The sequence below is a fragment of the Camelina sativa genome, chromosome 5, assembly GCF_030686135.1.
Source record: "Camelina sativa cultivar CO46 ecotype springtype chromosome 5, ASM3068613v1".
Classification (NCBI taxonomy): Eukaryota; Viridiplantae; Streptophyta; class Magnoliopsida; order Brassicales; family Brassicaceae; genus Camelina; species Camelina sativa.
The window spans coordinates 14,200,376-14,224,570 of record NC_141884.1 but is presented as its reverse complement, the minus strand read 5'-3'; the positions used below and the strand labels follow the sequence as shown (position 1 = coordinate 14,224,570).

The 24,195-nt window shown below is 34.8% G+C and overlaps 3 protein-coding genes and 1 long non-coding RNA gene across 4 annotated transcripts; all 4 read right to left on the bottom strand.

Annotated features, from left to right (window-relative positions):
- Window positions 1-2,843: 2,843 nt before the first annotated feature.
- Window positions 2,844-3,185, bottom strand: LOC147943741 (agamous-like MADS-box protein AGL80). The gene has a single exon (XM_087512345.1). The coding sequence runs from the start codon at window positions 3,183-3,185 to the stop codon at window positions 2,844-2,846; it is 342 nt and encodes a 113-aa protein (XP_087368471.1).
- Window positions 3,186-8,092: 4,907 nt separating this feature from the next.
- On the bottom strand, window positions 8,093-10,548 carry LOC104786837 (exocyst complex component EXO70H1). The gene is made up of 2 exons (XM_010512295.2): window positions 9,312-10,548; window positions 8,093-9,183 (listed from the first exon to the last, which is right to left on the bottom strand). The coding sequence occupies exons 1-2, from the start codon at window positions 10,376-10,378 to the stop codon at window positions 8,421-8,423; spliced, it is 1,830 nt and encodes a 609-aa protein (XP_010510597.2). The 5' UTR covers window positions 10,379-10,548; the 3' UTR covers window positions 8,093-8,420.
- A 1,292-nt stretch (window positions 10,549-11,840) lies between these two features.
- LOC109133097 (uncharacterized) lies at window positions 11,841-16,789 on the bottom strand. Its single transcript, XR_015556945.1, has 4 exons — window positions 16,359-16,789; window positions 16,195-16,266; window positions 15,962-16,060; window positions 11,841-12,444 (listed from the first exon to the last, which is right to left on the bottom strand). It is a non-coding gene; the product is annotated as an uncharacterized LOC109133097 (long non-coding RNA).
- Window positions 16,790-20,723: 3,934 nt separating this feature from the next.
- LOC104786835 (F-box/LRR-repeat protein At2g43260) lies at window positions 20,724-22,270 on the bottom strand. The gene is made up of 2 exons (XM_010512294.2): window positions 21,753-22,270; window positions 20,724-21,653 (listed from the first exon to the last, which is right to left on the bottom strand). The coding sequence occupies exons 1-2, from the start codon at window positions 22,210-22,212 to the stop codon at window positions 20,899-20,901; spliced, it is 1,215 nt and encodes a 404-aa protein (XP_010510596.2). The 5' UTR covers window positions 22,213-22,270; the 3' UTR covers window positions 20,724-20,898.
- Window positions 22,271-24,195: the final 1,925 nt, after the last annotated feature.

Below are 24,195 nucleotides of genomic sequence, written 5' to 3'. Positions count from 1 at the left end.
TAAATAATAATTATAATATAATAAATAAACCACAACTAGTGGTCCCATACCCACTAGCCACATAACCACAATTACAACCAACAGCGGAATAACCAATACCAATCAATATCCAAATAATAATCCAATAATAACCAATAATCATAACATCAACAATATCCAATAATCAAATAGCAGAAATCATAGAACCAGCAACCTAGCAATGTTCTAATGACTCAACTCTAGCAACCTAGCAAGCCAGACAACATCAAATCGAGTCCCTAGAACATCCTCCTCTTCATTGCCTTGATTCCACGATCACACTTTGCCTTTACCTGCACCACAAACACATATTGCAATGCATGAGTATTTTATAAACACTCAGTAAGGCAATCCTCCCATCTATTGGGCTATACACACAAGCAATAGAGACATCTCTAACCATCAAACAACATTCAACAATCAACAATAACAAACCAGGACTCTGCATCGACCGATACCAACATGCATCGACCGACACCAGGTGGAGGTTGCGTCGACCGACGCAAGATCTGCGTCGACCGATGCAAGGTTAACTTGCATCGACCGATGCAAGATATGCATCGACCGACGCATGCTCGACATAACACGAAAACCCTAGAGTTTACGCGCCGTCCTCGCATCTGCATCGCCCGATGCACAAAGTGCATCGACCGATGCAATGCTGAGCATCGTTTTCCTCCGAAGCTTCTCGCCGGATCTTCGTTCCTGCAACCACGAAACTCGATCCCAAGCCACAAGAAAGCTTCCCAACGTCCCAAATAACAATCTAACCAGCCTAACAACACATAACAAGCAAATCAGAGAGATCTCTAGCTTAGATAAGCCATGGTCATGCACTTACCTTTGCCACAGAAGAATCTGAACCTTAAACAAACAAGAACAAGCCTCTAGGAAGCTCCTACAACGATCCCAGCTACAGATCTCTACAGGAACGCCTCCAATCTCCCAGAATTCTCAAGAACACTCAGGAACAACTTTTCTCTCTTTCTCTTTTCTCAAAAACGGCCACACCACCACGAATGAGACAAAAACTCGCATCTAAGGGTTTTCCTTAACCCAAAACGCAGCGTTTGACTTAAGTCAAAACGCACAGAATTGAACATGCATCGACCGATGCACCATCTGCATCAACCGATGCAACTCCCAAACCGGGATTCCGGTTCACGGATGTTACAAATCTCATGACTTTATGTGGTGCTAGAGAGAATTTTACTATTAATCATAATTATTTTCTTACAAATTCATCCAAAATCATTAAAATCATATAAAACTAATTATTTAGTGAAGTGACCTTAGTGCAGTAATAGTCAGTAGTAAGTCCAATTGTAGAAGATACCATCAAATCAAGGATTGAGTCATGTTCCCTACGAATGTAGATATTTGACTAATAGACCAGTCTTTTGAGCTCTAGTAGTTGACAAACAAAAAAATTAATTATTAAAAACTCAAACCATATTTAGCACGTTGCTCAAGACAACTTGCATCTGAAGTTGTTTTTGTAAACCTTTTTCCTCCCGATTGGATTTCACATCACAGAATTATATTCTAATAAATGTATGGTTTACAAAAAAAATCAGCCAAATACACTTCTTCCTAGCTAATATAGTATGTATCGAGTTCATTCACAAAATAATTTGCTCTAAGAAAAAATAAGTACCAATTTTTTTGGTGAGTTATATAATACCATTAATATTTTGTGAACTATTATTTGGTGACAATATTAATTTAAGAAAATTCAGAATCATAAAAATGCAGGACGTTTTCATAAGTTTTTGTGATCATAGAAGATCTTTTATTTTGCTAGATTTTTATTATAAATGCAAAAAAATTCATCTATCTTTGTAAAAGAAATCATAGTGAAGAGTGAAAATAATGGCTCTACTTTTTTAAATAGATATTTTATAAGAATCAAAGTAACACTTATTCTTTTCATGTGTATCTTTTAAAATCCAGTTTTGGAATAACTTTTTAACATCTTGTCTACATTTTGTTACAGTGAAAAAGACTTTCCCTTTGTAAATTGAGATTATCGCACTTGGATTCCTAATCCTTGCACTGAATTCACGGGAAATGATTTTACTGGAACCCCATAATTTCGACAAGACAATTAGAGTAGAAATCACTCTTTATAAAAACTTCCACAAATACAGACTATGTCTAACTAACCCATACTCCGCATCCACAGAACATAGTCATACAAACGTACTTCAACTCCACAAGCACCTTACATTTGTAGACTCCAATCACTCTGCATCAGACTCCTTCGACATCCGACCGAGCAAGCCATTTGTTTCTACTTCCTGGACCAAGTTTCACTTAACCACGTATTCCAAAAACCATCTCATCTAGTTACTGAGTCGCACAACCAACCATCCCTAGCGATCAAGTAACAAGAGAGGTGGGCTGGAATATTTTGTTATGTCTAGTCACAGACAACACTTCTCCATGAATACTCTGATTAACCATCAAATCCTCCAGTGTCAATCAGTACCGCCACCTGGTGTCGATCGTCATCCATCGCACCACTTGGGATCCAACACACATGGTGTCAGTTGACACTGACGCCCTCGACATTACCTTTGTTGATCCTCCCTACACAAATCCTAATTCCATCCATTTTTGTACGACCCAAACACACATCAACATGCTGGTGTCGACCGATACCACCTTGGTGTTGCTCCACACCCCGACATTGTCCCAACACGTACATGGAAAACGTCCATATTAACCATCGGTTAATTTACATAATAACTGTTGGATATGAAGCCTATAGCACCACGAAGCTTCCCACCAAATTTCAGCCAAATTGAACTCTATTTCATCTTCTAAACGTTGCTCCAAAGTATCCATTTCGAACCAGTCCGCGCGGACCATCCGCATGTGCTTTTCTTCTCTTTCAAAAATGATTTGACTTCCATCTCTTTCTTCTCCAGCACGAACTTTGGTAAGGCAAAGAAATCGTCTAAGAAGCCACGAGTCATCTCAACTGATGGCCATACCACTGGTGCAGCTTCATTTGGACTGAAAATGAATATACAAGCCCATACATCACACAATATAGTTAGCTCTTTCACCTTTTTGAGTAATACTTCTCTTCTTTGCTTTAAACTTCGTGCTCTTGTCTTGTCATTCTCTATCCATGCAAGTTTTACATTCACTCTTGCCATGGTCACTATAATTTTAATCTCTCTTTTCAATTTTCTTGTTTTTGGATGTGATGAAGAAAAAATGCCCTAATTCATTTAAATAGAAATGAAGTAAAGAGATATGATTTCAGACACTGATGATAGTCAAAGGTGGATGATTTACTAAAAATGTGTTGACTGTTTCTTGGATTAGTTACGATAAACCGAACCAGTTCGAGCTAAATTAAATTGAAAATATCAATTCAGAGAACCGAAAATATGCCTTTGATTAATGGTTATTTTTTAATATAATAAAAATACTTTAACCGATATGAACCAAAATGAAATTAATATTTTTTTCCTATATTGATAGTAAATATAACTTGCTTAAAAACTACTTCAAGTCTTCAAAGCTAAATCAAAATTCTACTAAACTATATTAGATTCGGTTTGGTTTTACAATGATCATTTTTTTTAATACCAAATCAGTCAACCAAAACTAAAATCCGGATTAAACCACTTGCATGTTAAAATCTTGAATTGAACTATTTTGCACATGAAAGTTATATTTCTTTCCAAAGTGGTTCTAGTCAATATAGTGAATTAATGATTTAATTCATTGAGCTTTCATTATTTAATGCTAGACAATAATTAATTTCACTATTGTGCATCATATTAATTAGTAGTGTTTGAAACTTATTTTGGAAAATGTTGACTACACATTTGAAATAACCCTTCCTGTTTTTTTTTTTTAAAGTTTAATAAATCTCTAGTGGTCCTATACCCACTAACAACCTAGCATCAATCAACAACAGCGGATAACCAAACAATACAATTAAACAATTAAATATCTAACAATGAATAATCCAATAAACCAATAAATTCAATAACCAAATTCCAACATCCTACGATGTTCTATCGACTCAACTCTAGCAACTTAACAATAGCTAGACTACAATCAATCAAGCCTCTAGAACATCTTCCTCTTTATCGCCCAGATCCCACGATCACATTTTACCTTTACCTGCGCCACAACACAAAAGAGAGGCGTAAGTATTACCACAAAATACTTAGTGAGGCAATCATTCAATCTACTAGGCTATACACATAAGCAGTAAGAACTCCAAGCTCAAACAACAAACACAATACTACAAATCAACCAAATTGCAAACGGTTGGGGTCTGCATCGACCGACACACGCCTTGTGTCGACTGATGCAGCTTCCCTTGCATCGACTGATGCTCGCCTTGCATCGATCGATGCAATCTTCCAAATTCCTAGATGCGTCGACCGATTCACACCTTGCGACGACTGATGCAGATCTCCAAATCCCTAAACGCGTCGACCGATGCACTCTCTGCATCTGGCAATTAATCCTGACGCCGTCATCGTCCCGATTTCGACCTCCAACTCCGAGATTCGACCAACAACATCACAAAGATCATAGATACAACGAGAATCATAACAAACAATGCAAAACCATTCCTAAATCACATAAAACACAAAGAACTCAGAGATTTCATGGTCAGATAAGCCATGGTCATGCACTCATCTTGAAAATGAAGAATCTGATGAGAAACAACGAGAAACAAGCTTCCCATGACCCCTACTCGACAGCCACGTTCAGATCTCCTTCTCTACGCTCTAATAACAACAAAAACTGACCCAGAAGGCTCCCAAAACTCACAAAACTTCTTAGAAACTTTTCTAACTCTTTAAGAATGCAAAGAACGACCAAAACTCACAATTTTCAACTTTTCCCCCATAAATACCCGACCCAAGGGTTTTCCACAAAGCAAAACGCAACAAAATGAGCGTTTAACTTAATCGCTCTGCACAAACCAACACTTGCATCGACCGATGCAAAGCCTAAATCGATCGATGCATCCCTTAAATCGGGATTCCGGTTCGTGGATGTTACAACATTTCTTTCAATTTAAGCATCATTTTCATATAAAATTTTTAAAAATTATTTATTTTACCATATTTGTACAATTTTTTTGGCTCTTGACTTTTGTTTTCATTAGATGTAAAATCAAATGATAAATTATGTTTATAAAATGACATTTATATCTTAAGAAGTCTAATACAACATTAATTTTAAATCCAGAGCAAATTATATTTTAAAATAGCATAAATCTTCTTTTTATATATGTGAAAACATACCAGTTTGACACAAATTTGGCAATTAATTGCTAGATTAAACTCCATCCTATCTAATAATTAGAGTGACACAATTTTAGGTAAAAAGAGTAAAAATCCAGAATTTTTTTTTAAAATTTTTTTTTAAAAAAAAAACGAAAAACCAAAAAATTATACTCCCTCCGTTTCATAATATAGGATGTTTAGAGAAGTATTTTTGTTTCATAATATAGGATGTTTCCAATTTTCTATGCAACTTTTAGATTAAATCTATATTTTATATTATGCAGTCTTATTTCTGATTGGTTAAGCTGTTTAAAAGTAACTTTTCCTTAATATGTGTGTTTTAACTAAAACATCCTATATTTTGAAACGGAGGGAGTAGTATTTAATATTTTGATTTAAAAATATGATTAGTGAAAAATAGAAAATGGTTTAAAAAATATGATATTTATTTTTTTAACATAATTTATAAAAATAAAATATGATTTAAAATATAATGTATAAAAATAATATTCAAAAAATTGTTTATAAAAATATTATGTATAAATATATGATTTAAAAATATGATGTTTAAGATTATATAGTTTAAATAAGTTTTATAAAAAATATAATGAAATTATAACTAAAATATTGTATATAAAAAATATTAAAATAAGATTTATGAAAATATTATATAATATATAAATATATGATTTTAAAATATGATGCTAAACTTTTTAATATGATTTAGGAAAATTAAAATGTATAAAATATGTTTTAAATATAGGGGCATTCTCAAAAATGCCCCTTTTTCCATACCTCTTTTTAAAAATACCCCTTCATGTTGACCATTTTTAAAACTACCCCTCTTTATATACAAAATGACCAAATTACCCTTTTTTGATTGACAGCAAGAATGTACAGTCATCAAAATCAAAAATATTTTCCTGCCAAAAAAATTTTCCGCCAAAATTTTTTTCCCGCCAAAATCAAAAAATTTTCCCGAAAAAATTATTTTTTTCCCGCCAAAAAAAAAAATTTCCCGCCAAAATCGAAAAATTTTTCCGCCAAAAATATTGAAATTTATACCTTTTAAAAACATTGTAAACGCTTTTAAAAAAACTTTTAAAAGCGTTTACAAGGTTTTTAAAAGGTTTTTAAACACATTGTAAACGCTTTTAAAAACCTTGTAAATACTTTTAAAAAGCTTGTAAATGCTTTTAAAAGGTTTTTAAACACCTTGTAAACGCTTTTAAAAACTTTTTAAAAGCATTTACAAGGTGTTTAAAAACCTTTTAAAACCCTTTTAAAAATCTTATAAAAACTTTTACAAGGTTTTTAAAAACATTGTAAAAGTGTTTACAAGGTGTTTAAAAACTTTTTAAAAATCTTTTTAAAAACCTTTTAAAAACCTTTTAAAAACCTTTTAAAAACCTTTTTAAACCTTTTAAAAACCTTTTAAAAATCTTGTAAAAGCTTTTACAAGTTGTTTAAAAAACCTTTTAAAACTCTTTAAAAAATCTTGTAAAAGCCTTTACAAGGTGTTTATAAGGCTTTTATAAAGTAGAAACCTTATAAAACCTTTTAAAAACCTTGTAAATTTTTTTGGCGGGAAAGCTTTTTTGTCGAAATTTTTTATCAAAATCTTTTTGACAAAAAAATTTTTGATAAAAAATTTCGACAAAAAAGCTTTCCCGCCAAAAAAATTTACAAAAATTTTTGGCAGGAAAATTTTTTCGAAAAATTTTTGGCGGAAAAATATGTTGGAAATTTTTTTGGCGGGAAAATTTTGTTTTTCTTTTTATTGAATAAAATAATTTTCATGTAAGGGTAAAATGGTCATTAAAAATTAAAAGAGGGCAAAAATAAAAATGGCCAGAAAATAGGGTATTTTTGAAAAAGGGTATATCAAAAGGGGCTTTTTTAACAAATTCTCTTAAATATATGAGTTTAAAAATATGATTCATAATATGATTTATAAAAAATCTAATTAACAAAAATATGACTGAAAAAATATAACTTAAAACAAATATGTTGTCACTATATTGACATTTTACATCTAATGAATCTGTTATCAAACACCAGATTTTTGGAAGCAAACCAAAAAACTCTCATAACGTAAACAAATCTACCATAACATATGGTGTTCACATAGGTCATTTTAGCAATTTTTTAAAAAAGTTATAAATCTGTTATGAAACGACAGATTTTTGGTTAAATTAAAAAATATGTTGTAAAAAATCTGTTATCACTAGAGGTCAACCTAGTAATTATTTCTCTGTAAAAAAATTTGTCATGTTACAACATATTTTTAATCAAGAAAATAAATCTGAAATAACTATGGAAAATAAATCTGCCAGACATTATATCAAATATGTCATATATTGTGAAAGTCTGTGGTGTCTTTATAAATAATTCTGTCGTAAAAAATAAATTTGTCATCAATTATAAATCTGTTATAACTGTAGTTAAAAAATCTATCGTCCGAAATAATGTCTGTCATAATAAATCTATCATACAAAAATAAATCGGTTGTGCAAAAACAAATCTGTCATACACAAATTAATCTATCACAACTAGTCCGGCAGACTTTTGAAAATATTTTGATTTTTGAGAAAAATTTCTGGGATGGTAAATTTGACTTTATTTTTTTTCCTAACAAAACAAAAAAATAGTATTTTAGGCAAAAAAAATAATTTATCTAACCCTTACATTTTATAAGTTACTTTAGTAATTAACCCCTTAATTTAGGTTAATCTAGTTTTTCTCCCTTTATATATTTAGTGATTTTTTTAGAACATTTTTGTAATCGGTCCGAGATTTCGTTTCTTCAAAGTACTGTTTGTTAATTACTCACAAAATAAATATTGACAACTAATAGAAACAATTATTATCCTACATAAATCGTCCACACAGCCACAAATTTAAACGCTTATCATAAATGACATCTTCTAAACTGGGCTGCGCCGTTTTGTGAGCTATACAAATATTGGTCATGTCACATACAGTACTGAATACTAAACACTCTCGCTTGCTAAACCAACCAATCATAGGCTTTACCGGCCGTAACGTATCCAACAATGACTGATGTCCAACGATCTCTGATCCATGAAAAGATCCAAAGTACATACTGACACAAATGCCACTACAACTTCAACGTCCTGATTCTGAGTTAAGCGAACGTCCTGAGTCCGAAGGTTTAAGGGAAGGAACGATGATACACGATCGTCCCGTACCTAAGAAAAGGTCAGAAAGGTAGTAACCTAAATCTTCAGGGGAAAATCTGACAATGTCCTCCCAATTCTCCACCTGGTACTTTCCATAAAACGACGTCGCAACCGTAGTTAACTTCTTCGTCAAGGAACCTTTTAAATCGTCTCTCAATTTCGAATCAGGTACAACCCACTCGCTCTGCTTCTGAAACGTTTCCTCAAACGCCTCGTTGAATCGCATCAACCGCTCTTTGGCCACATGTTCTTCGAGCATCTCCTCGTCACGATCGGAAAGTGACGTAATCACTTCTCCCCAAGCTATTTTCTCGTATTTTTCTAGGTATTGCGTAACTTTACCTTCGTGATTGGTCACCCATTCATCTCCCAAAACGACTCTCAGATTCGATGTACGTACCTTGGAGACCACGTAATCAAGATTGTTGGCTAAGAAGAGGTACGATAGAGCCATATCATTGTAGATTCGAGATTTTGTGTCGATTTTACAAAGCAGGACGAGGATTAGCCACGCGAATCTTGTCGTTACCGGAGATGAAGAAGACGAAGTTCCGGTTTCTCCTCCTTCTTTGTTGTCTTCATCATTGTTCCCGAAGTAATCTTCCGGTAATGGCAACGTCGATTCAGTGAGAACTCCAGCAAGACACTCATTATAATCGGCAAGGAAGACTATAAAATTCATGACGTACCTGTTGTGATTATGGTGAATTAGAAGATTATCTTTTAGTTTTAGGGTTTTTTTTATAATGAATGTGTGACTATAAAATATGAAACTTCTATTAGTATGAGAATTTATATGTTCAAGGTCTCATATTACCTTGTGAGCTGATGAACTCCACCTCCAGGGATTAGCGATTTCGAAGCTTCTTTTGTAATGGAAGCTTCGAATTCGGCAACCATTGAGTTAATCGCCTCACCAAGATTGTTGAGAGAATCAGCAGCTTGTAAGCGGACCGAAGAAGTCGAATTATAACTAAAAATCTCTTCGATTTGAGGAAGAAGCTGCGAGATCGTTTGGTAAACGTCGAGAGTCAAGAAGATCTTCTCTACGGTTTTTTTACATCTTGCAACACTCACGGGGAAGACAAAGAGTGTTAAAGCGTTATCTAACGTAATCTCCGTGAAGCAAGACTCCGCAACGGAGACAGATGGCGAGAACACGTGATCACATAGGATACGTTCACCATCGAAGAGATTTGTTATGACAACTTTCGTAGCTTCTAACCACTTCTTGATGTTCCTCTCCATACTATCCCAATCCAATTTCTGAATCTTGCCAAAACTAAGATTCTCAAACCCTAAGTTTCTCAACGCTTCGACCATGATTGATCTTCTTATTTTCTTGTAAATCTTGACACATTCGTTTTCGTAACCGGATGATATCATACAATCAGCGATCATTTTCAAATCCGTCATAACATCAGCTTCTTCGGATTTAGGAACTTGAGAATAAATAGAAACTTTTTTCCTCGGGTTGAAAGATGGGGAAGATCGAACGGAGACGGATTCATGATCAAGATTTCGTCGGTTCGATTTTAAAACACGGTAAAACTCTTTTTCCAACTGTTTCATAGCGATAGTTACAAGATTATGCGCTCGAGTGAGTTTTGGTGAGTCAGGATTCACCAAGACCACTCCTTGAATCGCGTATTGTAAGCTGTTGATGACTTCGATAAATCTTCTTCCTTCGGCGCGATTATCTGTGGAGAAAATGGAAGAGAGGGAGCAAGAAGATGAACGAGATTGATCCGGAGAAATCCATTTTCGGGTGAGAGATTCAGCTGCTTCAATACTATCCATTAAAAGAGACTCAGAGAAGCTTTGGTATGGACGTGGTTTTGACTTTTTCCCTAGGGTTATAGACGGTTTAAATAGTAGCATCATTTTGTTTTTGTTTTGTTTTTTTTTTCCGTTTTCTTAGTTTTGTAAAATATGATAGAATGTGAAGAAAAGATGTTTGATTTTTGTTTTGGAGGTGTTCTAAGGAAGTATGTTTTTGATTGACTATTTTTATTTTTGAGGTCTTTGATTCAATTTCCTTAAAGCATGTGGTTATCCTCCATTTACTCTAATTTTTTTTATTGTAGTTTAAGAACTTTAGACAATTTTTTATTTTTAAAATAGCCGAGAATCAGGGGATTTGGAAACGTTAATCTATTTACGATTTTTGTCTTTTTCTTTGTTTGAACCTCAGATATTTTGAGAATGTTGTCAATTGTGGAATTTAAAATTGAATTTTTTATCTTTTTGAGAAAAAATAATAAGGTCGAGGAGAAAAAGTTTGTTACGAGGAGAGACTACGAGTTTATAATAATTAATAAGTAGGGTTTATAATAAGAATTTTGATACTTCTTCGGGAACCCTAAGTGGATTTTCTTCCTATATAATCAATGAGGAAGGAGACGTAGGGTTTATAATTCCAATCATTGTTGCTGATTTTGTGAGAGAGCTCGTTTGCTGCCACCACTGATTAGGAGAAGATCGCAGTAACTTATTGACACTTGAGACTTCCAAGTCTACCGAAAACTCACTGATCCAAACTATGAGATTTGTAAATAGGTCCAGACTCCAGTTTGATGCACAAATATTCATAACACGGTAAGTCAAACTCATTTCCAACAGTCAACATAAATAACACAACGAAATTGAGAGCAATGCAAAATATCAAATTCCATAACAAGGTTAGTCACACTCATCACTAAACATAAACAAAACTTAATGAAGCAGATGAGATAGTAATACTGACACAAGTACGACCGACTACTAAAATTATCAGCATTACTACGAAAAAAAAGAAGAAGAAAAAAACCAGATAATATATCGAAATTTTGAGACGTTATACCTCTTTCTTCTTGTCGGTTTTCTCTTCACCTCATGGAAGGATAATAAATCACATCATTCAATAGTAGAACCAAATACAGTCCAATAAATCGTACAAGTTTCATTTACTGAAGAACATGATCGATTCAATGATTCTGTCAAACTAGAGAGGGAGAACTACGTACGTCGTTGTAAAGACGAGACGGTGCAGCATCATTTTTAAAAAATATATATATAAAAAATTATAGCTGTTTCCGTTTACACGTATCGGCAGAGGGCAATTGAAAAGTGTATTTCTCAAGTCTAAGTTCTAAACTATATTTAAAGTCAAAATATCAATTCTTGCATATACCAAAATTTGTCGACCAGAAATACTATAATATCTCTGCAATCCAAATTTGACTATTTTTTCAAATTCTAATACGTGTATGCGCTATTTCATACACAGAATTAATATTTCTGATGGCTTAATTTAAAAGGAGGTTTTGTTTTTTTCCCCCGAAAGAGAATAGACTTTCTCTTCGTCTACCACCAAACAAAATTCTATTTTATTTGATTTCGACATTGTTGTGAGCCTTAAAAGGAAGTCGTTAGTACATTCTAAATGAAGCTGAAGTGTGAGTCGATTCAGTCCGATAAAGGTTTTGGGCATGAAATGAAACGTTTAGGCCTTTTGGTAGGTGAAGGCCCGGTAAGCTTCTTATTTTCATTCAAGGTCCAGTTGCAAGTTCAGGAAGACTCTATTGTTGTGTCTCCTTGTGGACGTGTCATCGTATACAAAACCCTGCTCCAAGGTTTGTTGCTCCAAAGGTTGAATGTGAGCTATAAAGAGAGCTATTCAACGGTTATAAAAGGAGAGCACAGGGTGAAGACAAAAGAGTAAGAGGAGTGTGAGTATCAAGCAGAAAGATCTAGAGAGAAAGATAGAGGTTTTAGAGCTTATCTTCTTCCTTCTCATCTTGGTGTAAATCTCTCTGGGGTTGTTCATCTTTCTGGTTTCTTGTACTCTGTTTAACACTTGATATAAACCTTGAGAGCTGGTTTTAGCTCTCCAAGACGTACCTTGGTCACCTTGACCTTGAGAACTTGTAAATTCTCGTGTCGTCTCTCTCTCTCGTTCGATCTTGTTTCTACACACACAAACAAACAAATTACTAAACGTTCTGCGTCTAAATCGGTTTGAAACACAACAAATGGTAGCTTGGTTGGAGGTCATAAAGTTGGTGTCTTTCAACTTGAGATATTCTTTCGTGAAGTTCATACATCAGAAGATCTATTCTCAGCAGATTTTGATCAAGTCTAGTGATAGGAGTAGATGGAGCCTACTCTGGGAAAGTTCAAAGTGGATAAGTTTGATGGGGAATGTGACTTCTCGATCTGGAAACATAGGATTTTAGGCCAACTGGAAATACTTGGTCTGGAGTCAGTCATCAAGACTGAGGACTCACCCAAAGCTTCAGGAGAGAAAGAAAGTGAATCAGATCCTAAGTGGCTAGCTAAGGACAGATGGGTTAGAAATCTGCTGGGTATGAGTGTAACGGATCCAGTGTTGAGAAAGCTCATGAAACACACCACTTCTCAACGTATGTGGGAAGAACTGGAGTCTCAGTATCAGGATAAGTCTCTACCGAACAGATTCTACCTCAAGCTGAGATTCTACAGTTTTAAGATGGAGGAAGATAAGAATCTGGACAAGAATCTGGACGTGTTCAACAAACTGGTTCAGGATTTGGGAAGTCTAGATGTGGAGCTAAGTGATGAGGATCAGGCTGTTATTCTCCTTAACAGCTTACCATCGAAGTTTGCTCAGCTGGTTCATACTCTCAAGTATAGAGGGGGTAAGGAAACCATTACGTTAAAGGAGATAACTTAATAAGCCTACTCCTTGGAGACAGAGTTGAAGCAAAGCGGAAACTATTTGACTAAGTCCAGCGGTGAAGGTCTCTACGTTAAGTACAAAAAAACTGATAAGATGCCTAATCAGAAAGGAAAACAAGCAAAGGGAAAAGAGAAGGCTAAGGGTAAGAAGACTTGCTGGATTTGTGGAGCAGAGAGACACTTTAAAAAGGATTGTCCCAAGAAAGGTCAAACAAGTAACGCTGAAGCAGGTGTCGGAGAAGGCATATATTCTGAACCCGTGGTGCTAACTGCGTCTGAAAGAACAAGAAAAGGGTGGATTCTGGATACATGGTGTTCTTATCATCTAACATATAGGAAGGATCTAATGTTCGATGTTGAAGAAGTCGATGGAGGAAAGATCCTAATGGGAAACGATTCGTCCTGTGACATTACAGCTATAGGGAAGATCAAGATTGTCAATCATGACAACACCACTGTCATATTGACAAAAGTCAGGTACTCACCAACCGCAAAGAGAAACTTGATCTCTATGGGACAGCTAGAATCAGAAGGTTGTTGGTTCTAGTCTAAAAACTTTAGACTGCAAGTGTTCTGTAAGGATAAAGAAGCTTTGGCTGGTGACTACAAAGACACCCTATATATACTTGATGGAAAACCGGTGGTGGAGCAAGCAAACTCAGCAATTAAAGACGGAGATAGGACCATGCTATGGCACAGCAGGTTGGGGCACATGAGCGAGAAGGGTCTACAGCTACTGGCAAAGAAAGAAATGTTAAAAAAAGAAGAAATCTCAGAGCTGAAAGACTGTGAATTTTGTGTCCTCGGAAAATTTTACAGGTCATCGTTCAAAGGTGGAAAGTATACTTCCAAGGATCGTTTGGAGTATGTTCACTCCGACCTATGGGGATCTCCTAACGTCACTCCGAGTCTGTCAAAATGCCAATATTACATCTCATTTGTTGATGATTTCTCCAGAAAAGTTTGGGTCTATTTTCTAAAGACAAAAGATGAAGCATTCAGCAAGTTTGTGGAATGGAAAACCTTGGTGGAGAATCAAAGCGGTAAGAAGCTGAAGACACTGAGGACAGATAATGGTCTTGAGTATTGCAATAAAATCTTTGACGATTATTGCAAGTCTCATGGCATAATGAGACACAACACCTGTCCCTACACTCCACAACAAAACGGAGTGGCTGAAAGGCTAAAGAGAACTATTCTAGAAAAGGTGAGAAGTTTGTTGAGTGAAACAGGGCTAGGAGAAGTTTTTTGGGCTGAAGCAACCTCCACACTGGTATACATGATAAACAGGTTGCCGTCAACACCTCTAAATTTTGAAGTTCCAGAGGAGATCTGGACAGGTTCAAAGCCTGAGTACGATCATATGAAGAGGTTTGGCTGTCTTGTGTATTATCACGTTGATCAAGAAAAACTGAAACCACGAGCAAAGAAGGGAGTATTCATGGGGTATCCACAAGGAGTAAAAGGATACAAAATTTGGAGTTATGAAGAGAAAAAATGTGTCATCAGTCCGGATGTAACATTTTGGGAAGAAACTCTCTACAAGGACATTGGAAAGCTGTCAAGGGAGTCGAGTGAGGCTGAAGAACAAGTTCCGGATAAAAGAAAAGTTGGTGTCACTCTCGCAGACAGTAATCAGGAAGGTGTATTGATTAGAGAGCAAGGAGAAAGTTCAGTTGGAGGTGGAGCTACCTCAGAAAGGAACACTGAAGAAGGATCAGAGTTTCTGAAGGAATATTTTCACCAACGGGTCTTGATTCATATCTTCTAGCAAGAGATAGAGAAAGGAGAACTATTAAACCGCCTAGCAGGTTTGATAATGGTGATGTAGCAGCTTATGCTTTGACCATGTCGGAGATCATTGAGGTTGAAGAACCGAGAACATTTCAAGAAGCAATGAACAGTAAGGATAAATTGAAATGGGGAGGAGCACCAGATGAGGAAATGGCATAAGATGATAAGAATCAAACCTGGAGATTAATAGAGAGACCAGAAGGGCAGAAGGTTATTGGCTGCAAGTGGGTATATAAGCTTAAACCAGGATTATCCGAAGATGAAGAACCAAGGTTTAAAGCCAGGTTAGTAGCAAAAAGCTATGCTCAAGTTGAGGGTATTGACTACAATGAAGTGTTTGCACCAGTCGTGAAACATACTACTATAAAGTTGATGTTGTCGATGGAAGTTGATCAAGATTTTGAGCTGGAACAGTTAGATGTGAAGACCGCCTTTCTCAATGGTGATTTGGAAAAGAGAGAATACTTATGGAACAGCCAGAAGGATACGTTAAAGGAAATCAAGTTTGCCTACTTCAGAAATCACTATATGGTTTAAAACAGTCTCCAAGGCGATGGAATTTGAGATTCGACAAGTTTATGAAGTCACAGAAGTTTTCAAGAAGTCAGTTTGACACTTGTGTGTATTTCAGAGATTATGGTGAAGGAAAGAAAGTTTACCTACTTCTATATGTGGACGACATGCTAATAGCAGCTAAAGATTCGCATGAGATCAGTAAGGTAAAGGCGTTACTAAGCAAGGGGTTTGAAATGAAGGATCTAGGACCAGCCAAGAGGATCCTAGGAATGGACATTATCAGAGATAGACAGAAGGGAACTCTAATTCTGTCTCAAGAAGCCTACATTGATAAATTTTTGAGGACCTTTGAAATTGAGGATTCAAGGTTGGTTCAAACACCTATGGGTTGTCAGTTCAAGCTCGCTAGTACAAGGAAAGAAGAAAAGGTAGAAACCGAGTCAAGGATGAGGAACATACCTTATTCAAGTGCAGTCGGAAGCATCATGTACGCGATGGTAGGCTCCATACCAGACATCGCTCACGCTGTAGGACTGGTGAGTCGGTTCATGAGCTCCCCTAACAAGACACATTAGGAAGCAGTTATCTGGACACTCAGATATTTAAAGGGAAGCTCAAATTGTTGTCTGACATTCAAGAAATCAGACAAGTTTGATATTGTAGGTTACTGTGATAGTGACTACGCTATTGACCTGGATCGGAGAAGATCCATTACTGGATATGTCTTTCAATTTGGAAGAAACACCGTTAGCTGGCGTTTTGGCCTACAACAGATTGTTGCACTATCATCAACAAAGGCAGAATACATGGCCTTAGCCGAAGCAGTAAAGGAGGCTCTATGGTCAAGAAGAATTACCTGTGAGCTCGGATTCAAGCAGGAGAGTGTTGAGATCTTCAGCGACTCTCATAGTGCCATCTGCCTAGCGAAGAACAGTGTCTTCTATGAGAGGACAAAACATATCCAGACGCGATACCATTTCATCCGAGATGTGATTGCAGACGGGGATGTGATCATGTCAAAGATAGACACAGAGATCAATCCAGCAGACCTTCTTACCAAACCTCTACCGGTGAAGAAATTTGAGGATGGGAGAAGGGATCTATGTGTGTACAGGAACTAGATCTAGCTCGTGAGAGAGCTAGGGTTTTCGATCGGGATGATCGGGACAAAGAAGAGAATCGGACAGGGTTCTCTTGGTTTGTCGGAAGAATCGAGGTGGAGAATTGTGAGTCAATTCAGTCCGACAAAGGTTTTGGGCATGGAATGAAACGTTTGGCCCTTTCGGTAGGTGAAGGCCCGATAAGCTTCTTGTTTTCATTCAAGGTCCAGTTGCAAGTTCAGGAAGACTCTATTGTTGTGTCGCCTTGTGGACGTGTCATCATACACAAAACCCTGCTCCAAGGTTTGTTACTCCAAAGGTTGAATGTGAGCTGTAAAGAGAGCTATTCAACGGTTATAAAAGGAGAGCACAGGGTGAAGACAAAAGAGTAAGAGGAGTGTGAGTCTCAAGAAGAAAGATCTAGAGAGAAAGATAGAGGTTTTAGGGTTTATCTTCTTCCTTCTCATCTTGGTGTAAATCTCTGTAGGGTTGTTCATCTTTCTGGTTTCTTGTACTCTGTTTAACACTTGATATAAACCTTGAGAGCTGGTTTTAGCTCTTCAAGACGTACGTTAGTCACCTTGACCTTGGAAACTTGTAAATCCTCGTGTCGTCTCCCTCGGTCGATCTTGTTTCTACACACACAAACAAACAAGTTACTAAACGTTCTGCATCTAAATCGGTTTGAAACACAACATGAAGGAAAACGAATCCTAGTTGCCTAGTGATTTTGGTGACTCATTGACTCGTTTCCAATGCAAACGAAGAAAAAAGACCAATATTATAGAAATACTCGTTGATTAAAAAATAAAAGTTGACCGTTCGTGTAACTATTTGGTCATATATTGTCTGAAAAGTACTTACGTTTGCTCTCAAAATCACAGATACCATTACACTGGACGGGTACACGAGGTTGATTCGTACTCAATATATAGTACATGTGTTTGTTGAGTTGGATGTTCTGAACTTTTATATGTATTGATATTGATATGTTTAATGCAGTTTTAACGTAATCAATCATGATCATCAAACTTAATGTCGGTACTCTTTCAGTTAGTTTTATTATTGAATGTGATAGTTTATTTAATATCAAGATTCATGACGGGAACATGACTCAATAGAACTAAATAATAAAAATAACAAGAACACAATAATTCAACATTGTAAAATATATAATATAGACTTAATTAATAAAAACATCACTTACATACCCGAAACAAAAAAAAAAAAAAAAAAAGTTTAGCTCCTTCGAGGACATGGTAGCGATGATGATGTTTAGACACAATCCTCTGTTTTGGAAGTCTGAGTTTCCAATGACCCATGCATTGATGTTTAAATAAATTGTATTAGCAATACATTAATTAATAAATAACTAATCTACTGAGAATGTAATGAGTTTAGTTGCACATAGCGAGTTACCTTCTTGATTATATACTCTGAGCCTCTTTGTTTTTGGGCCTCAGATAATAATAGTATATGCCGACACTAACACAAATGATCACAAGGAGAACAACAATTACTACGATGATATCGACAAAGATATTAACATCCAATGATCCTATTTTCTTGCTCTTATGTTTCTTCTTCGAACCTGCAATTTATTTAAGTCTGTTTATCATATAAAATTTAATGATTAAAGGATTAAGAATCTCTATTGAAGGAAAATAAAATGAAGCAATTTTATTTAATTTAGAACCTTTTTTACTTTTGCTTGAAGAGCTCTTAAAAACTGCTGCATTCTCAACCACTTTAGAGCCATCGAGAGCTTGAGGACCTGAAGCTTTGACTACATCTTCAACAACGGTCGAAACCGATCCATAATCATTCGTAGGCATAACATAGGTTTCATCTTCATGTCTAAAAACAAAGAAAGCAAAATGATATATGTATGTATTTAGTTGCAAGTTGCAACCAATATCAAAAAAGTGAACGATATGACTATGAGATGTTCTTACTTTGACACATCAGATGTTGTTGAATATCCGGAAATTAGAGCGAGAGAGACGAGTACGAGGAAGATGATGATAGGAAGATTGGAAGCCATCAAATTCGTACGTCGCTTTGTGCTTAATTTGCAAATGTGAAAAAATAATATGAACAAATGTGGAAGATGACTTGACTATATATAGTCACTAGTGAATGTCCACGCATGGGTTTGATATGTTGAATTGCTTTTAAAATTGATTATTTGTGTTTTGCATGCTACACAAATTTAGTGTTTATAGTATCTTGAAAATTAATGTTACGATATGTTTTGCAGGTTTCAGAATTGATTTAAATCTTTTTTTTTATGTAGAGTTTTGTAATTGTTTAAATTTTATGGGGTGTGTAACATACTAACTATTTTCGAATAAACATCTAAGTTTTCACTTTTCAGTAAGCATTTCTCTATAATGACATGTAGTTTTTTTGTTGTATGGAATTATATGAAAATAAAAATATGAAAAACTGTATGATTCAATAGATAACATTTATTTTTATATGTAATTATTGAACATTTTTGTAATTTCATTTTTTAGTATATGGTGATAGTATATATTAATTATTAAAAGTCTGAAGTTTAGACACTAGCTATATTATTAGTTTACTTCAAAAAACATTTAATATTTTATATGCTATTGGACATGAAATCGTTTCTTCAATTTCCTCACACAGGTTTCACAGCAAAACTTTAATCATCTCTTAAATTTTTGATTCTCTATAATTTCCTAAGCAACCAAAACCAAATCTGCTATATAGATATATCAAGATGTTGTGGATTCAGTTCATATTAAATAAATAAAATAAAAAAATAAAAAATAAAAAACATTTCTGAGTTTGTAGACAGGTTGAATTTTTCAGTTGTAGTAATTTAAATTTAAGAAAATATGTAATCTTTTCATTTAGTGAAAGTCTCGTTAACACATTTTTTTTATGTAAATAAAAACAAATTATTTCTTCAAAAACAACTTACCTCGGTTTTCTACAAGAATAATCAAATGATGTTGCATTGGCGTCATCGACAACGTGATTACCTCTTTTTTCTAGAAAAAAAAAAAAGAAAATAAAATAAATGATATTAATACGCTATTGCAAAAACATAATTGCAAAAACAAAACCTAAAAACACATACAAATTTCTCTATAAACAACAAAAATTTCAATGGATTCGTTAGTGATAAGATATGGTACGAGTTTGATTTTAAATTTCAGTTCAAAAGCTATGAGACTGATTGAAAATAGATGCAGGGAGCTATAGAACGCCATAATTTATTTCTACAGCCAAATAGTGAACCAAGAATTATTATGGGCTGTGAGAACCAAATTTTCTGTAGCTAAAATTGAAAAGAAAATGACATTGAGTTTTGGCTTTTGAGCATGTACAGATTTTAGTTTCTGGATGCGAAAACATATTTCTATTTTACAATTTTGGCTTTTAAGTATAGAACACCATAAACAATTCAATAGAACAATTGGTGTTAAGCCTTTTATAGAAGAAGAAAAAGAAATACCCGTTAGTGTAGTTACTGCGTTGCATGTTCCGAATGGCATCGTTCTCATGGATGACATCAAAGCAGCCGAAACATGATGAGACTTTATGTTAGAGAGATAACCTTAAGCTATTAGAATTTTTATCATTTAGAAGCGAGAGATAACCTCTCTGTTTAAAGAAATAGTAGTAATAGTCATCCGTGAGTAATTGACAAATGATTTGCTTGTCAACAAAATAAAGGGGCAATTATTTCATCATTTTTTTTGCTCCTCTTACCATTTTGATAGGTAACTAGTTTTCAAAAGCTGGTAATCTCGTATCAGCTTGTTGGAATTAGCGTTAGCCTACTCCGAAAAACACACAATGTGCATCAAACTTTTCGAACATCTTGGACTTTACTCTAAACAATTTACTTTTCTCGAACAACTCGAGCCACTAAAACTGAACTTGAATTTACAATGACATCTCATCACAAAATCAGAAATCTTGAACACATATGTCTTCGTTACAGGAGCATTCTGAATGCGTGAAGTCAATGTGAGAGAGATTTCTTCTTTGCCTGCTCTCCATAACACCAAACGTGTCTGAATGCGTGAGTCTATGTGCGATCATCAAACAGTTAATTAGTTGCAGAAAGGATAACTCATGTATTGTTTAACACATGTATTAGTTGCTGAAAGGATAACACATGTCTTCGTTACAGGAGCATTGAACACATGTATTGTTTAAGACTTGAAGAAGCTAAAAAGAAAACTCATTCATAAATGTTTTTGGATAAAATAACAAAAGCAAGACCAAAATGATATAGAACCACTAACACTAACATCAAGACCTAGAAGAAACAACAAAGTGGCTCAAAAGTACTAGAGACACTAGAGAGGTGGCAAATAAAACACTTGGGGGGAACCATTTAAAAAACCCAAACTTTGAAGCCAATGTCTCGGGAACAGAAAATGCAGAAGGAAGTGACACCAAATCTTCGATGAAAGGAGACAAAACACAAATCTCAGAAGCAATGCAACGGAGGACGCGTGTCTCAGGACAATACTTGAACAACCTCTTCTCACTGTCACAGAAGAAAAGATTCCCCTTCCTAGAAACCGCCAATGGCCTGAACCAGACTTGCCATGGCTGAGAAGGAACAACCGTCTCAAGACCGATGGAGTAAGTCAAACTCCAATCCATACCTTGTGGATCAAAACACAATATCTCTAATCTCCAACCACAGCTATTATCCGTTTTGGCAATAGCTAAACGGTCATCAAGGTTAACCAATTGGTCAGACACGCAACAAACAGGAGGAGTTGGGAGATCACGAAACTCTTCAGTGTGAAGATCCAAAGCTAGTATACCATGACGCTCCATCATTTCTAACCAGTAGATTGAACCATTGACAAACGCAGACTTCCTCCTAGCTTCAACATTGTAAGGAGGTGGATTCAGTGATCTCTTCCATTCACCAATATTCAATGAGGATGGTTCTTGATTGAAAAACATCCTCACTACTTTATAGCTCCCATTCACTATGTCTCTACCAAATCCCATCACCCAATATGCAGGAAAAGTATTCCACCAATAACCTAAAACGATATTCACCATTTCTTCTAAGTCACATTGAGATAGAGAGACTATGACTATCTAAGGCTTGTGAGAAAGAGAGAGAGAGAGAGAGAGCTTACACGTGGAAAAGCGGCGACCATAGCGGGTATCAACAGGATCTGGGCCGGAAGGGAAACTAATGGAAGCTCCGGTACAAGGATTGTAAACATTGACGGAACCTGGTACGGGGATGCAAACCAAACCTTCACATGTGAGGGAAGGTCGTGTGGTGGCGTCGTAGCTGTTTAAATAGACCAGATTGATCTCTTCGTCGATTTCTTCGAATCGGGGCGAGTCGGACCGGTGGTGGTGGTCTACGGCGGCTAGGAATTTCGGCTTCTTCTTCTTCTTCTTCCTCTCAAGTTTGATACGCCTCTCCGCGAACCTCCTTGTCCTCATAATCGATTTCCATTGTTTGGAGACTGTGGTGAATTTGAAGATGGAATTCAACGGCAGTCGGAGGAGAATCTCTTCCACTAGATCGGGAATTAAGTACATCGTCGGCTGCGGCGGGTTTGGGGTTTTTCCTTCTTCTCTCATTTTTTTTTTTTTTTTTGTTCGTTTTCCTTTTGTGTGTAGTGTGTGAGTGTGACTGTGTGTATCAGTATCTCATCATCTTTCGTATTTTTTTCGTATCTTTCGTATATTCTCGGATTTTAATTTAATGTATAATAATGTTGGGAATACTGGAAACAAATGATTTTTAAAAAAAAAAAAAATTCCATCTATATCTTTATTTAAAAAGTTTGGCCATCTAAATTTTATAATAATCAAAAATCGTTTATAAAATTATACCTTAAATTTTACAGAAATTTAACTTTTAATTTATTAATTTACCAAAATTAAAATAGAAATCTCTTGACTATACAAATCTCTCTAATTGGAAAAGAGACTTCTACAAAACTTGTGTCATAATGTTGGTGTTATTGATAAATTTGTGTTATTTTGCATGTTTGCTAGTGTTAGTAGTGAATTGACAAATTCTTTATTAATGTGAATATGTGAATATGATGAAGTTCAACCTCTTCTTCAGTTCTTCTGTTGACTTTTTTTTTTTCACTAATCTATTGATTTTCATTTCTGATTTGATTGTTATTTGAGTATAATTTTATAAAGTTGTTTTTTCTGTGTTTGATTGTATAAGATAGGAGGCACGACAAAAAAAAAAGATTGGAAGCTGAATGAATATTATTAGAGTGAATGATAACAATATATATAAAGTGTACATGGGACATTAATGTTACGGTTCTGATTGGTAATACTGAATTATTAAAATTAAGTTACAGTAAGTGTTATAATGTGATGTGAGTTGCAGTAAAAAAGGTAGTCTTATGTAGACATGTAGTAAATTTGCTGTAAAAATATGAGTTAGCATTTAAAAAAAAAACTACTGACTGGTAACATTTGTGATGTATCAATTGCAGTATATATATATTATAAAACTAAATTAAATATAAATTATTCTTAATTATGACATTTTCAAATTTAATAATAAAATGTTACTTTTAAAATAAAAATATTTAACATATATATTTGGTACCATAATATGTTTTAATAAGAAAAATTAAAAATAAAATTCAGTTTTGTTTGAAATAGTCAACCATAACTTTTAAAAATTGAAAAATAGTTGACCAGATTGTTGAATGCTAAAATGTGTATGAAAATGTAAAAAGAAAATAAAAAATCTTATAGCTCAACTTTAATGCATGAAATTTTCTACGATGTTGAATTATCGATTTTACAAAGAGCATAATTCAAAGTTGTACATCAACTATAACACATTGTAATTCAACTTTAACTTCAACTTCAAAAAAATAAGTGTTTTATAAGTGTGGCAAATGAACAAATTTGTATTATTCAATAGCAACATCTAGATGCATAAAACTGGCTTTAAACTAACAAACATCTAAAAATTTGTGAAGATGGATGGCATCCATATATATACAAACATCAATGTCTTTCAACAATTCACGTATTGTTTTTGTTTGGATTGTTTTCTACATGCATTATGAATAAATTGGTCAAGAACTAATCAGTTCTACGTTTTAGCCCCCAAAAAGTTGTAGACTATCCCATGAATAATAAGTACACCACATCGTGGCCCGGAGTTACATTTTCGTTTAGCAATTTTAGCTTAATCTTAATTGCGTTCTCAGGAGGACTTTGGTCAAGTCGTTTCTCAGTATAGTTAGTTTTTAACAAAACTTTTGGTTTTTGGTCTTTTTACTCCATCCTCGAATTTATTTTTAGCTTGGTCTTTTATTTCGCCTCTCATAACTTTTGGTTAAATCGTTTTAACAGCCATTTAATTGTTGGGTTGGTTTTTGAAGAACCGAATAAAAATGAAACCGCGTTTCATTTAGTGATTATTAGAAACGTACTTCATTTTGATGTGATTATAAGTTTCTTTTTGATGTGATTATAAGTTTTTGATTGCAAGTTGCACAGAACTTGGGTTTAGTGCAATTGGTGTTTGAAGACCTCGTAATCACATCAAAAATAAAGAAAAAAATGAAATTGCAT